The sequence below is a fragment of the Lonchura striata genome, chromosome 4 (assembly GCF_046129695.1).
Source record: "Lonchura striata isolate bLonStr1 chromosome 4, bLonStr1.mat, whole genome shotgun sequence".
Lineage (NCBI taxonomy): Eukaryota > Metazoa > Chordata > Aves > Passeriformes > Estrildidae > Lonchura > Lonchura striata.
In genome coordinates this window covers 16,891,751-16,908,318 of record NC_134606.1, presented here as the reverse complement: position 1 = coordinate 16,908,318, position 16,568 = coordinate 16,891,751, and the positions used below count along the sequence as shown (strand labels likewise).

At 35.8% G+C, this 16,568-nt stretch overlaps 1 protein-coding gene across 4 annotated transcripts in view; it reads right to left on the bottom strand.

Moving 5' to 3' along the window:
- The window catches only part of SLIT2 (slit guidance ligand 2), a 260,586-nt gene that overhangs the window by 5,214 nt on the left and 238,804 nt on the right, over positions 1-16,568 (bottom strand). For all 4 annotated transcript variants that reach the window (XM_077782787.1, XM_077782788.1, XM_077782789.1 and 1 more), the window contains 6 exons: positions 15,976-16,069; positions 13,972-14,109; positions 13,639-13,879; positions 13,151-13,281; positions 7,896-8,050; positions 2,007-2,295 (listed from right to left, as the gene is read on the bottom strand). In XM_077782787.1, coding sequence (XP_077638913.1) covers positions 2,007-2,295; positions 7,896-8,050; positions 13,151-13,281; positions 13,639-13,879; positions 13,972-14,109; positions 15,976-16,069 — 1,048 coding nt within the window. The remainder of the gene's footprint in view (positions 1-2,006; positions 2,296-7,895; positions 8,051-13,150; positions 13,282-13,638; positions 13,880-13,971; positions 14,110-15,975; positions 16,070-16,568) is intronic.

Below are 16,568 nucleotides of genomic sequence, written 5' to 3'. Positions count from 1 at the left end.
AATGAGCTTATCTAGAGGATGATTAGACAACCTGAGGTCTTATTCATTCTTTTGAAATGTGCTTATTCCTTTACTGACTAGAGAACAAACTTTGGTCACTATATTTTGCATTCAAGCACCTAGATGTAGGTGCTTGAATGCAAAATATAGTGACCAACATCTCTAAAAGATCACCTGCATTTTGAAACAGAGATCACAGTGACAATTCTGTTGCTCAGATAAAGCAGAATGTCAAATGGTATTATATGGAAAAAAAAAATTGTCTATTCAATAGACAATTTAGATAAATCAAGAAATACAGAATGAAAATCCTCAGGAAGTAAAGAACAATGAAGCCCTCCTCTACTCCAAATAAAAAAAAAAATTGGTTTGCCTTTCTTAAAAGCTCACAGCACTGTATAGAACTGAAACAAATCCAATACTTTAAAGAGCAAAAAAAAAATTAATATTGTGCTCACTTACTTCTGTCTTTGATACTGCTTACATTTGCTACTGATACTTTCATATTTTGCTGCAAAAAAGCACTCGGGTTGGATGATAATGTGCAGAGTTATAAGAAACAATGAGAAATCTAATATTTCAAGGACAGTTTAAAGAAATTCTCTGGCTTTTCTGACAATAGAACTTGTGGATACAGTTTGATGATTTTTTTAATCCTGAAGTATTGAAATAGAAAGTCACATTTGCCTTTTATAACCTGCTGTGACTACCTTTCTTAAAAGTCACTGTGAAAGAGGACAGCTTAAAAAAAAGACCAATAAAAAATTAAATGCTATAATGATATCCTTCAAAACCTGACTGCTCTAGCTCTGGGAAGAGTTCAAAACTTTAAAGGTACTGAAAGAGTCTATAACCAATATAAACAAAACTGTGCTGCAAAGCATGCTAATTGCTGTATAAAACTTTAAAGGGTCAGACTGTCCACTCACTATGTGAAAAGATGATTCAAACATCATTTTATATGGGAGTTGAAAATCATCTTATTAGAATCTCTTAGAAAACTTAAGGCCACTGGTCCTAAAAAGTCAAAAATTACATAGGCAAATGCTGCACTAAAGAAGCAGCAGCCAAAAGACCCAAGCAGGCTTGCTTTAAAAGAAAAAAAAAAAGGGAAAAAAAAAAACCCAAAAAAGTTTAGCAAGCTGTAATAAGGACAGTGGTAAGGGCAGACAGAATGGCATCTTGTTGCCCAAGATCAATAAGCACAAAATAACTTTGAAGTTCTGAAGTTTCTGATCTTCTTGTGCTGGGAGTCCATGGACCCAAATAGAATCTGTCTCTACAGTAAATATGAAAGATTAATATGCATAGAAATCAATACTATCATACACACAATTATATGTAACATATATATAACATATAATATCCCCACACATTTATATACAAGAATCTTTCTATAGACATATATAAATATTTAAACTAAAATTTTCTGCTCAAATCAGTAAACAGAATTGCCACATTCAGACTTAAACAGAAGTTCACCATAAAGACTGGAATCTATTTTCCTCCTAAAACCTGGGTATTCTGAAAATATAAAATATTAGGTACGTACATTGTATCATTTTTCAAAAACAAAGTAGATAATATTATTGTTATGAATATTAATGGTTTAATTACCTCATTCTTTAAAACTGAAAATCAGAAAATAGGGTTTTTTTCCATTTGCGACTACTTCAAAATTATTTTTGTACCAAGGGTCATACCCACAGTTGGATCAGTGCATCTCATTACAAAAGAAGCCCATACTGAAGTATGCAAGAGCACCTCCCAGGCTTTAGGCAGAACTTCAGTGGGATATGTGAATCTGCTCCCCTGAACTGGGGCCTTTCCCTCATTAGGTTTATGGAAAGAATATATGCTAAAACCTGGATGCTGTTTTCACTTTTACATGCCCAGGTTATGTTGCTTCTTGCAAATGTGAACTTTTATGAAAAAAAAAAAAAATACACATAACAGGAGACGTATGTGCATATTACACTACTACTTTTTCTTGAGGAAGGACATACTTATTTCCGATACACGGGTCGTTCGTTTGCTGATCACACAGTGGTCCGGTCCATCCTCCTTCGCACTCACAGGAGAAGCCTGACTGGCTGGTAGCATGGCATGTGCCATGCACACAAACCTTCTTATGGCAAGGCTCACACCCTGGCAGAATTCCCACTTGCAGGGGCACATTTCTGAAGTCCTGGAGTTCACTGTTGATATACAGATTACGGATGCAACCATGGAAGCTGGTGCCATTCTGCCCTGGCGACTGGCGCAAAGCTGCTATATTATTTTTCACAGGCATACCTAGGAAATTAATAATAGCAAATAATAATCACTGTAATAATCTCACAATTTTCTATACCATTTTCTCCATTTTTAAAACACTTTTAAAGGACTGTTTCTTCTAAATTAATTATTTTTAGCTATTCAAATTAGAAGCAAATTCCAAACAATTTTGTCAATTTTGTTTGTTTTGTCCAAACAAAATTGTCCTGGTTGTCAGGCATGCATATAAACCAGCTCCAAAACCTTAAGTCTCTAAGTCATGCTTAAGAGATGAATATAAGACTTCACCAGAAAGGAAACTCTGAGCTGTGAAAAGGTCAGCTTTACCTGGTTTTGACCTAGTGCATTTAAGTTCAGGATAGCACACAGCTTTTGAATCCCAGAAAAACAAAGGTTGTTAAATTTCAGCAGCTGATATGTCATTTTTTTATAAGCTAAGATACTCAAATCCAGAAGAATTTAGTAGGACCAGCTCATCAAAAGGGAACTAGCATACACATTTCAAATGTGAAGTTTTGCTATGGAAAATTTCTTGTAAAGGATAGTTTAACATATTGAGGTTCCAAAAACAAAAATATTTTTGTTTAGCATGTCGCAAAACCAGATTAATAAAACTAAAAGCCATTCACAGTTTGCCATTAGAGTCTAAAACAATCAATTAAAAAAACCAAAACATCCAACTACCATGTGTATACACTTTTAGATAATGCAAATGTCCCCGGCGTTGACATTTTCAGAGTAATTCCTCTGTCACAGTCTACAGTTGTTACAGGTGTAATTAGAGCAGTAGCTGTATGTGATGCACTTATCCTGCTATAATAATTTGAGAATAATTCAGAAGGAACATTACTATAAAACTTTTTCTTGTAAACATGAAGTTCTTCTGCTCCTACCCTCTGCTTTTTATTTTCTTTTAACTTATTGCCAACATACTAGCCTATAGCAGATAGTCCTTAAGATAATGCTTTCTAATAATGAATACACAAATGCCCAAATGAGTCCTGAGGTTCTCAAGTAAAAGAAATCAAAGTACACTGAGCCTTAAAAAGGATCTGTTTACCTGAAAATAAATATTCTTATTAGTAGCATAGGATTATTCCAAGACAAAATCAACAATTTTCATTCTGGTACTTAAATAATGACAAGAAAGACACAATGTTCTGCATAGTTGCTCCTCAACCATGTAAACTGGTTCTAATAACTTTCTATGTTCTTCTAATAACTTTCTATATTACTCTGAACAGTTAAGAGTCATGAAGAAATACTGTGTAACCTAATGAAGTCGACCTGCCTTTCATTTAGAGGTTATTGTATTTCGTTGTGCTAGGCTTCAGTGATTAAAGAAATGAACAGTATCCATACTGTTGAAGAGCCTAATCTTCTTTGATCTTATCAGTTAAGTGTATGGGGTTTGTGTGGCCAGGCTTCTCCGAGAAGCTGCCAGAAGTGTCCAGTGTCCAAGAGAGCCAATGCCAGCTGGCTCCAGGATGGACCTAAGTCTGCCTAGGCCAAGCCAGTCAGTGATGGTAGCAACAGCTATGTGATAACCTATCTATAAAGGGAAAAAGCCCAAAAGAGTAACTGTGTAGATGTGGCCAGAGAGGATATTTGAGGAACAGCTCTGCAGACGCTGAGGTCAGTGAAGCAGGAGGGGAGGAGGATCTCCAGGTACTGGAGCTGAGGTTCCAATGCAGCCCACGGTGCGGCAGCTGTGCCCCTGCAGCCCATGGACGTTCACAGGGAGCAGAGATCCACCTGCAGCCCATGGAGGAGACCATGCTGGAGCAGGTGGATGCTTGAGGGAAGACTGTGACTCCATGGGAAGCCTGTGCTGGAGCAGGCTTCTGGCAGGACCTGTGGAGAAAGGGGCCCCCACTGGAGCAGGTTTTCCTCGGACTTGTGGCCCTCTGGGGGACTCATGCTGGAGCAGCCTGTTCCTGAAGAACTGGACCCCATGGGAAACAAGGAAGCCGTGTAGAAGCAGTTTGTGGAGAACTGTCTCCCATGGGAGGGACCCCACACTGGAAGGACTCCTTTCTCTGAGGAGGAAGCAATGGCAGAAACAATGCAATGAACGGACTATACCCATATTCCTCATGTGCCTGCATTGCTTGTAGGAAGGAGATAGAGAGCTGAGGGGGAAAAAGTTAAGCCTGAGAAGGAGGGAAGGGTGGGGGGAAGGTTTCATTAAGAAATGTTTCACCTCTCCTTATCCTACTGTGATTTGGACTGGTAATACGTTAAATTAATTTCTTTAAGTTGAGTCTGTTTTGCCACATCAGTAATTGATGAGGCTTCTCTCCCTGTCTGCATCTCAACTTAAGAGCTTTTATTGCATTTTCTCTTCCCTGTCCCGTTGAGGAGGGGGTGATAGAGTGGCTTTGGTGGGCACCTGGCACCCAGGCAAGGTCAAACTGTAAAATAGGCTTTGAACTATTATATTAAAGGACTTGGACTGCAAACAATAATGAGTTTATATTTCTTCACATCTACTTGCCATATTCTCAAACCAGGGACAGGGCAGAGACATCAAGGCCCCTTCACCCAGCTTTCTCCCTTGAAAGCCACACTCAGCTAGTGTTCATCGAAAATGAATCTCAGCAGAAATGTATCTCAGCAGAATAGATGCACTGAAATTAATTTTTGTAAAAATACAAGGTTCATAAAACTAAGCACACCAATGCAATGATAAACTAGATGTTATACTTGAAAGTGTCAGGAAACTTAGATGTGATTTCTGGGAACCATATAAGCACATATGTATGGTACCAGGCAATAGGTGGTATATTACACATGATTCAGAATTTTTTGTCTATTTTCTCTAATAAGGGAGACATTTGGAAACACAATGCAAACATATGCACAAGCTTTCAGCCTATACACTTTTGCTTCTAGCAAGATACCAAATGTCAGAAGTCCAAAGTGTGTGTAAAACCTGCTTATATTCTTTAGCAATATTTCTTAGATAATTTTTATATCAAGATTCTTTACCAGTTAGGAAAAAACTAACACAGAAACAATAGAGAAAAATATTTCAGATCTATTTTTGGCAAGGTAAGAGAGTAGTTCCCCACCCCCTTTTAAGCTTTTGGACACTGAAATTACTGTTCAAGGAGATAAATGGTAGGAATCTCTCTTAAATAACAGTTACCCAGTAAAACTGTCGAAACAAGTACCTAATTCTAGAAGCTGCCAGAACAGAGCAGGCACAAATGAGAAGCAGCTGATACTCTACCTGTCTCAGAAATAGGGACATCCATGAAAGAAGGTGCCACTCTCAACTAGTAAAATATGCTCTAATTTCCAAGAGAAGAATGTGAAGTATCAGTGATGTCTATGACTCCTTTGAAGAGTTTTTGAGAAGAAACAGATTGTCCCTTAAGAATTCTTATACAAGCCATGCACTTTCAGTATGATTTACTAAAATGTGTTAGAAAAAAACTGCAAAAATAATAAGCACATGTATTCTGACCACACAAAAGAGCCATACACATGGAAAAGGCAAAAAACTCCAAAAGGTATAAATCAATAAGCTCATGTTTGGTAAAAATAATGTTAAATTACCCCTTTCAAACCAAGCTACATATTGTGACCCAAGAGTAACATTAAAAAAAAAAAAAAAAAAAAAAAGGGGAAGGCAGGTACAGAGGGAATGAGAGAGAATTACAGCAGACAGTGTACAAGGGCTTGCTGTTAAGTCTGAATTTCAGTCTGCCAGCTGAGGAGATGCTTATCAGAAATGCCATTTTAGCAGGAAAGTGGTAAGAGTAAGTGTAAGCTGCATGATGATTTAGGTGTCAAACTAAGACTTTGGCAAAGACAAAAATACTGCATAAAAACCTAGTGAGAATTTAAGTTCTTAACTGATAAAAATGCGTAATCAAATTCCCTAAAAAAATCCAGATATAGTTGGATAAGGAAAAAAATCATTGAATCTCAAAAAGATGGGTGATACAAAGACACAAGAGAGAAAATTACCCATTTTGAGAATTTTAAAAATCATAAACAGATAAATTAGATAAAGAAGAGGAAAGTTTAAGAGCTGAATGTCAACCTACTGGGTTTTTTCCTTTATTTTGTTACAATGTGCTTCTATGATTGGTTTTAATTATTTTTTGGATCAACATTTTCTGTGACAGCAGAAATAATTGCCTGTTTGGAGCCTGAATGTGAAGAATTATAACAGAATAAACATGAGAGGAACATGCATTAGATTGCAAAAGACTGCTGCTCTTAAGTATCAAACCACTAAGAGAAAATATTATTTCCAAAAGTTATTCTTCTGATCGTTGCAGATGACAATGCAGATTAGTATGGTTCTCCTAATGGAGATCTGCAGGGTGAAGAAGCAAGGAAGTCACAAATCAGCATCACAGTGGTAAGAATGTGCCCAGAACAAATGTTTACAGTTGGCAGCCTGTCCTCATTTCATCAAAAGGTGCTTTTAACAGACAGGAGGATTATTGTTCTGCACTAAGCTCAGCTTTCAAGTAGTACAATTAGCCTCAGCAGTCATTAAACAAAGTGATGTTGACAATACAAGTAAGCAAGCACGCAGTGTCCCATCAGATTCTAGGAGCCCTTCTTCCAAATGTGGCATAGGACACTATGTAAGCAGAAGTGATACACAGGAAAAAATGCAATTTGCTTCTACAAGCCAATCCTTGTTTGAAGGCATCAGTACATCCCACAAATGTACTCCTGATGGCACAGTTTTTTGCAAGGAGGCAAGATGCTTAAGTCTAAGGTTAAATTAAGTAGAATATTTTCATGTTCTACCATATGTAGCATTTAAAAAGTGTTTTAAAACCATGCTGAATCTCTGAACCCTAAGAACTTAGACTTGCTACCAAGTAAGGAGGCACTAAGTGTTGGCTGAATTTTCTGACTTTTACCTAGATTGCACAGGCCCATAGAAATCCATCAGGAACTGCTAGTGTTTGAACAATGTGTTTGAACTCATAGTTCTACAGAGTAAAATAGCATCAAATGATCAAAACTTTTCAAATACTTTAGCTGCCCAATTTAAACGATTAAATAAACAATTATTTCTTTTTTTTTTCCTCAAAACAAACAAAACCCAAGCCCTGACACATACAGGGAGGCAACTGTCTGGGCATATTCTTACCTAGTGTCCTAACTCTTATCAGCACTAAGCAGTAAGATCTCAGACATAAATTATACTTCATGGCTTTACACATTGCTACCATTTCCTGCAGATATCAGTACAGGGAAATAGGAATGTAAAATGAGCAAAACAGAATGCTACAATTCTACACTTTCTGAATGGGCATTACTAAATCTTCATGCAGCTAAACAATGTTAAGCACACTTATTTGGTATAATAAAAGGCTAAATAACAGTAGAAAATTACAAAATTTTACAGTCATAAAAGATAAAAATAATTATAAAAATGCAATCAGTGTAGTTTGAGGATATATTATTCCTTAAAATTGAAGCTATTGACATTAACTGCCAAAGTTTCATCTTAAAAGTGTTATGTCAATGTTATGTCAATGAATGAGTATTTAAGAAGCACAAGAATGTGTTTTGTAAAGCATGTTACCACTGTAAATTATCTATAGTACCTCTAGTAAGAAGCAGTAAAATCCTCTTACCTCCTACATACAGCGGAGAATCAAAATTCAGAGTTGATTGCTTGGACAAATTGGTAATTGTCTTGGGGCTTCCTCCATCAATAGATAAAGATAGAATCTGATCCATAGCTAGCAGTTCCACAATATGGAAATTGCCATCATTAATTGTTTCCACACTGCAAAATAAACATTAATAATAAATAGTTGATAGTCAGGTTAGAACAGTTTTTCCTTTTTCCCCTTTAAGAGTTCAATATGGTTTCAGAACAGAACTTCTCTAGGAGTGCATAGGAGTGTAAAGACATGCACATATGCTTAAAAGCCAAAACAATACAACATCCCTTCTTCTGGACTAATGATGACAAAGCTGGAATGCCTTTTCTATGGAGACAGGCTGAGGGAGTTGGGGTTGTTGAGCCTGGAGAAGAGAATGCTCTGGGAAGAGCTTAAAGCAGCTGTTAAATATTGAAAGGGGGCTTATAAGAAATATGGAGAAAGACTTTCTATCTGTAATAACAGGACACAGCCCAACTGTTTTAAAGTGAGAGAGGGTAGATACAGACCAGACAGAATCTAGTAAGTAAAAGAAGTGACATAAAAAAGAGTTCTTTAATATGAGGGTGGATTAATATGAAACACCGGGACAAGTTGCCAGCGAATTTGTGGACTTGTTACTGGAAATGCTCAGGATCAGTTTGGATGGGGCTTTGTACAACTTAATCTAGTGGAAGCTGTCCCTGCCCATCACAAAGAAGATGGAACTACATGATTGTTTGAGGTCCCTTCCAACCTAAACCACTATGTGATTCTAATGTTACTTACAGATCACATTTGCATGCAAGTCTGTGTGTATCTTACATTTTGCAGAGTATTGGGTTTACATATCTTGCAAGTATGAAGGTCTGAGTCAACTCCACTGATACATAAATCTATTTCATGGAATATGGACCTACATCTAACTTTACTCTTGCCAGAAAAAATTGTATTATTGGTCCAGACAGCTCCACTGACACTTGCAATAAAGTTATTTGTTGTCTTTATTGGGCATGGTTACTTAAGTGTGTTCACCTTCTGGCTAGTACAGTGAACGTGAATGTTGTGGTTTTTTTCCCATCCATTTTTTTTCCCATACCATTTCCTTCTGTTTACTAACAAGATATGAACTCGCTAGTAGGAGAATGCCTGAAGGTTCTCAAGGTGAAAAGGTTTGTTTCAAGCATGGGACTTACCCTGCATAAGGACAAGCTAACTCACGCTGCTAGGCACAAATAATGGCTGTACTTATCAGCCTCAATATCTATGTAGCAAGTGCTTAAGTGCAGGAACTACTCTGCACTTGAACACAGTTTAACTACATCAGAGAAGGAACAATATCATTATTCAATTCTGGAACAGAATATATCACTGTACTTGTATAACTTGTAGTTCAATTTCCACTGGAGAAACAGAGCTGAATATATGCATGCAAGGTCTGAGCTGTAGTCCAGAGACCAGGCATTAAAAGCATACCCATTAAAGCCTTTATTTGTTTCAGGGCACCATCAAATAAGTGAGCTTAATCCTTTGAAAAAAGTTATTTAAATGAATCAGTTGTATGATAGCCTGAAATGGACAGTCACACAGTCAATTAGCTCTTCTCATTGAGAAAGCAGGATAACTGGAAGGGATTAAGTTCCTAAGTCTCAAGGCAAAAATCAAGCAAATTACCTTAAGACATCTTTAGTGATGTTTTAATTAATCTAACTGCTTTTGTCCTGGAACAGATCAGCAGCACACTTGTTTGTTCACAGCTGTGACACATTAAATAGCTTCTTAGCCATTTATTACCAGCTCTGTGAACAGCCTTTGCTCACTGTGGATCAAAGATCTGCATGGTAGCATGCATTGCATGCTTTACATAAACCCAGCTCTAGTTGAGAGTGCAAACACACGACAGAGCAGCCACTGGCACAATAAACACTTTATGGGAAGGGGACTGCCAGTTTCCATGGGGGGAAAGGGAATGGTCAGGCCTTATCATTCCTACAGAGAAAGATTTATTCCAGGTATCAAGAGGTTTGTTTGATCTGATCAAGCAATACAAAAGATGCTATGATTAAGTTATTAAACGCATTTCAATGAATCCAGGCAAAAAAACGTGCTAAAAATCAAAGTGCAAATAACTTCTTGACTTCAGGAAGCAAGAAACCCTGATGTAGTCTTCTTGTTTCAAGGCAACTTATCTTACAACTTCTAAACCTTTTACTCAATAATATTTAGAAGAATAAGAGCAACACAGAAAATGCATTTTTAGAACAAGGGGTCATTCCAGGGGTATAGAAACCATAATGTGTAAAGGGAATGTGTCCCTGATAAGAGTGATTATTAGAAGCCTCTGCTTTAAACTGTTTCAATGGTAAAAATTTACTGCAGAAAGAGAAGCCCTCCTAGGTAAGTGTGGTTTAAATTGAAGAGGAAATAAACTCAAGGCATATCTGCAATATTTCCTGCCAATGCACTTACATTACTTCTAGCCCATTTCCCTTTGGAGATATGAGAGCTGAATGCATATATCGTAATGAAAAGCTGTAAGAAAAACTGATTTAAGGCTTTGGGTACTCTGTAGAAGAATAATGATCTGGGAAGAAATAGTCCCACATTTCCAATAAATATATGATGAAAACTAGTTTACAGAATGAAAAGATTTTTTTTCCTTCTTTGTTAACGTTTAAAAATGGATGCCCAGGCAGAATAAAACACAAGTGGATCTAATTTTTCCAAATAACCATCTCTAAAGAATTACTATTATTTATTGGCCTTGGCAGTGCCATCATCTTGTTTCTCTGATTGACGACTGCATTTGGGATGATGGCTCTTCCTGCAGTCAGTTCCCATGGACTGGGAGGACAGGACGGAATCAAAAGGGAGGGAGAAGGAGGGACTGGAAACATTCCAGGAGACAGTTTTAATAGGTAACAAAGGTACAGAAAGACAACTTCAAATGAATGAATAAAAAGAAGGTAAAGACCTTAAAAAGTGCAGGAGATATGACACAGATTCTGGGAGGGTAAAACAGTAAGAACTTGAAATAATGAAGGGATTTGAGTAAAATGTGTAAAAGATTATGTGCTACAACATAATCCTTTCTAGAACCTGAAACAGAAATTAAACAGTACACAATTTGTAGAGCTGTCACTAGAGGCATGTATATACCTATACACAAACTTGGAAATATAGAATGATGAAATCACAGACTCATTTAGGTTGGAAAAGACTCTTAAGATATCAAGTCTAGCAACTAAACCAGCACTGCCAAATCCACTGCCAATGTCCCTAAGTACCACATCTACACTTCTGTTAAATACCTCCATGAACGGTGACTACACCACTTCCCTGGGCAGTCTGTTCCAATGCTTGACAACCATGTACGTGATGAAATTTTTCTTAATATCCAATCTAAGCCTCTCCTGGTGCAACTTAAGGCCTTTTCCTCTTGTCCTATTGCTTGTTATTTGAGAGAGGAGTTTGACCTCACCTGGCTACAGTTTTCTTTCAGTTGTAGAAAGAGATGAGGTATGCCCTCAGCCTTGCCTCAACAACAGAAGACTTCACTACAGTTGGACTATTACACAATAGTTTTCAAATATCTCAGAAACTCACCATTATGCTTATCAGAAATGAAATGGAGGTTAATAACAATAACAGAAACAAAAATAATAACACTAATAGTGTGTATCTGCTTCACTAAATAATTCTGTAACTGTAACATGTCACTACATTTCCTGTCCCTTTCTTTACTACACTTGTATCCTTCATTTGTCACATAGTTGAAAAGAGATAATCAACTATGTAGGGGAGATGCTTCTTACTATTTTGTATCAATAACCTAATTGGGACTCTTGCTAATTGGTCACTTTGTTATTAACTCCTTCCATGCTTATGTTTAGTTTTTTTTCCTGTGTGAGTACTGTTTTTCAATCTTTCTCTAGATAACTATAATTGATAAGTGTGAATTACCAGTATTTATTATATTTCAATAATGCCAGAGAAAGCATTAAATTTATGAGAAGGAAATATATGTTATGAAAGGGAAGAAGTATTCTAAATAGATTAAAGAAATGGGAGCCAAAATAACTTGGAACTATATATGACCCATCCTACTGCTTCTTATTCTTAGAAAGATGTACCTATTGAAATCAAAATTAACAAAAATAATTAAACTGCTGAAAAAAGAATCTAGATTTCTTGTGGAGTCCTAACCCATATAGAAAAGTAAATTAGTATTATTTTGAATGGGAGTAGAATAATTGATTAAAATAGTTTGTTTTCGGTGAAATGTCCCTAATAGAATGCAGAACAGTGTCACTATTACAAACTCTAGAAAGCAAATATACTTATATATAATTTTACAATAAAAGGTGTAAATAGAGTAAAAAGAAGATTCAAGCAAAACTGATTTAATACTTCCCCTTTACTTCTGAAAGTAAAGGGGAAGTATTACTTCTGAAAGTAATTTTAGCACCAAGAGGCAGTCAAGGTCAGGAAGTGATGCCTGTCATCTTTCTGCTCACTCTTGCAATTCCTGTTTACTAATTCCTGTGAAGTTATACAATACTTTACTGTGAAGTTATACAATACTTCCCAAAAAATTTAGGTGGCAATTTTTCAGAGAACCAGAGAAATATGATTTAAAAAAAAAACCTTCAAAATTATGCTACAGAAGCAGCTGTAGATTCTTTCTCTTAATGATTTTGAAAGCAAAAGCCATTTCTTTTTCAAAGGTAGGGCCTTTTTTCAGAATCAAATTTTTAGCTTTCTCTTCAGTTGCCAGGGAAAAATCCCACATTATATGACTGCCTGAAGAGAAAAGAGAAGAGAAGAGAAGAGAAGAGAAGAGAAGAGAAGAGAAGAGAAGAGAAGAGAAGAGAAGCTTCTATTTAATTTCTGCTTATGCAGTGTAGATTTTCATGTTACTCAGAACATTAGGAAATTATTTGGCACTTACAACTAAGAAAAACCTCTACTGCTACATGGGAGCTTTACATATGTATAAATATTCTGCTGAAAGCTAACTCTTATTCTGTTTTAATGCATCAAATAATATATTATTTGTCTGACAGATCTGCATTAGAGTTACTTGCCAACCAAATCACATCTTTTGGCAAGAAGTTTTAAGTGTCTGACAACACATTAATTTGCATATATTTATTTTAGCCACATATTGAAAAATGTGGCTTTGGTAGAAGTAATGAATGTAGGTTTTGTTTCAGTTACAAATGTGTTTCATCCAGGTTCACCTGTAAATAGCAGAGGCTGGATATGATCCTGTGTCATAGCTGACCCTCACTCTACCCCGGTACAATTCCACTGCTATGTGATCTTTATCGCCTTTGTACAGCAGGATCCCACTGTCTTCATCTGTGGCAATCTAATCAAAAGATAGAAATATTTAGAAACCACAAAAATTAGGTATTTAATCAAAATGAGGTCTTAAGTGAACCTCTGAATTTACTGCCATACTCTGTTACTTCATTATAAAATTCTTTTTTGAAGGACAACCTGACAAAATCTTTCTCTTCCTATCAATAAGCTCATCTACTTCAATATGAATTGAAGTTATTGCATATATGAATAGAGTTATTGCATTAACTCTTCTAGATTTTTAGCTCAAACTGTGAAAAGCTCTTTAAGTGAGCCAATGACAACTTTGGGTCATTTCCCACATCATGAAAAGTCATTTACGCTCTTTTCCAGAAAAGAGAATCCACAAAACAAGCAAACTTACCTGTAGAGTGATATTGGTTTGGGGGCGTATCTTAGCTGAAGGGATTTGCAGATAGGATTCTTTGTTGATGAAGTTTATACTAATCAGCTTTTCACATTTCTCACCCTGGTAGCCTGATAAACACTGACAGATTGGTTCACTTTCTTTTATGATACACTGGGCCCCATTTTGACATTCATAATTATCACAAGGGCTGGTGCGAGGTAGAACCATTGGCGGCGAAAATTCACAGAACAAGCCACTAAATGAAAACAGAAAACAATCAGTATTTCCAACAAAAAACAAGTGTGACAGAAGACATCCATGTTTGTACTGCCTTAGGATCTTTCTCACCTGTACCCTTCTGGGCAAACACATGTATATCCATTCACTGCGTCAGTGCACTGCGCTCCGTTTTTACATTTGTTGTCCTGGCAGTCGTCAAAGTCAATATCACAATGCTCACCTACATATCCAGGTGTGCAATCACATCTGTAAAACAGGACAAATTGGATAGCGCAGTATGTTTTAATAACCAAAGTTAAGGAACTACTGTATTGTTTAAAAATCAAGGGGAAAAAGGCATTACTAATACTTTGTGTGCAAAGACTTTATAGCTTCATCATACTAATAGATGGGGAATCTACATATGCAATGAATACACGTTTGCTAGTTAAAATGTTTACACACCTGCCATTATATTGAAGAACTGTGTGCAAATCTAGAGAGCCCTCATGAATAATTTAGGCAGTTTTGTGAATTTATGAGCAACACAGAATGTTACAGGATGCTATACATGGCTGCAAACACTAAACATAATCAATATGCTTGGCTGGTGAAACCAAAACAAATATTCTGAAGGTTGTATTGATGGTTATGAACAGCTGAACACCTATGAACAGACCAATGGCCCATTTATGCAGTTTAAAGGTTATATATAATTTGTTTGCTCCTAAGGTTCCACCAGTCTGATTTACTAAAAATAGCTCCATGGTTGGTGAACTAACAGAAGTCTCAAAACCCATCATCTGTCCTCCCTGAAGCCCCACTGGTCCAGAAACAGCCCATCCTCAGGAGAGTATGTAATGATTTTTGTTTCTTAGTTTGTTTGGCTTATTTTTTCCATATGAAACTCATTGCTAATGCTAGTGGCATTCCTTCAGGGAATTCTCATATATAGGACAGAGTGAATGCTCAGAACTCTGTCAAAAATTAATGGAAAATATTACAAATCCATGCACCCATATGATATTTTTTAAAATTAATATGTCTTTAATTAATTTCATTTGATCTTGTAATTCCCTCCTCAGTGTTATTTCTTTTACTATCTAAAATTTTTTCTAAGCTGGAAAGAGTGATTTTAAATAGCCATATAGCTAAATAAATAGCTAAGTTTAAACTTAGCACTTCAATCAAATATGTTTCATGTTTTATTTGACAACAGGTATGAGCAAGATAAGGGTAAAAGAATATAAAGCAACCTAATAAAAGTCTGACTGAGATACATCTTGAGGTATACTGCATGTGCTATTTTATGATTTAAAAGTAAAGGAAAGATTAATGACCTGGACAGTAAAGTATAAGACACTAAACTAGGTGTATTGAAGTGATATTAAAAAAACAAACACAATGCACTACAGCAGAAACCAAACAATTTTTTCTATTTTCCAGTTGGAAGCTATCAACTTAATTTCACACTCAACTGAATATTTAATATTTTATGCGATAGTTTAAATAAAATGCCATTTCATAAGTAGTGGGAATGACAATCTGATTTTAGAACAAAAGCATGCTGTGCATAAAACAGGCACTTGTGAGAACAATTTGAATCTGCAGGTTTTCTGTATTTATTAACCTAAAGCCTATTAAAGCAACTTTCAATTGTGCATGCTAATTAATCATGAAAAGGATATGGTGTAATTAAAGATTAGCTTTCCTGGGGAGGGACTTCTTTACTTTATACCTTTCAGTCTGCCTTCCTAATAATCTCTTTCACAATTACTTCTTTAAAAGCAATATAATTATTCCACTTCAATTAAATGCAATTATTTTCCTACTGCTCAAACTCCTATAAGGGTTTTCCACAGACCATCATAAAGACTACCCTGTGTTTCTATTTAAAATCTGGTTGCAATTAGACCTTTGAAAAATCAGTGAAATTCAGTAAAACATACTTAAGATAAAAATGCAGCTTTACATGAAAATAATGGCCTGTTCTGCCATAAGGTTTAATAATAATCAAAATTAGTACTTGGAGAATAGAACTGGATTCCACTTAAACAGAAGGAAAGGAAACTAAGCTGGATAGAAAAATACAAACTTTGATTCAGTCAGACTCTAATAACATTTCAGACTCACTTGTATCCTTTGGGTGTTAAGATACACTTTGAATCATGCTGGCAAGGATTCAGGTTTTGGGCACAGAAATCTAATTTCTCCTCACAGAGTTCACCTGAAATACAATGTATGTTTTCAATTCAGTGAAAATATCACAGTGACCTGAAAATAGCAATGAACAGAATTTTAAAAGCAATGGCTATAAAATTCCTTTGCTAACTTTAAAATATGCATACTTCTTTACATAGCAATAAACACCTTTATAATAAATATTAATACATAAATAAATGGCAATACAGAAATAACAAAAATAAATAATAATATACCTGGTAACTCATTTATAAACAGTATCAAGTACAACTTCAATCATCTATATGTGGATATAAATGGTAATTTTATAATTATTTTTCTTTTACAATATTTATCTAGCTCTGCTATATAGCAAGACTAGTGATTGAACTCACTAGAACAAAAAGGCCATCAATATGCTTTTCTTTTTCTTATTTCTAAGCACACAACACAGATATATCCAGATTTGCACTATCACTATAAGTAGTCTATTACCTGAAAAAAACCTGTTAATATCACTGCATGTCAATACAATTCCAATTATC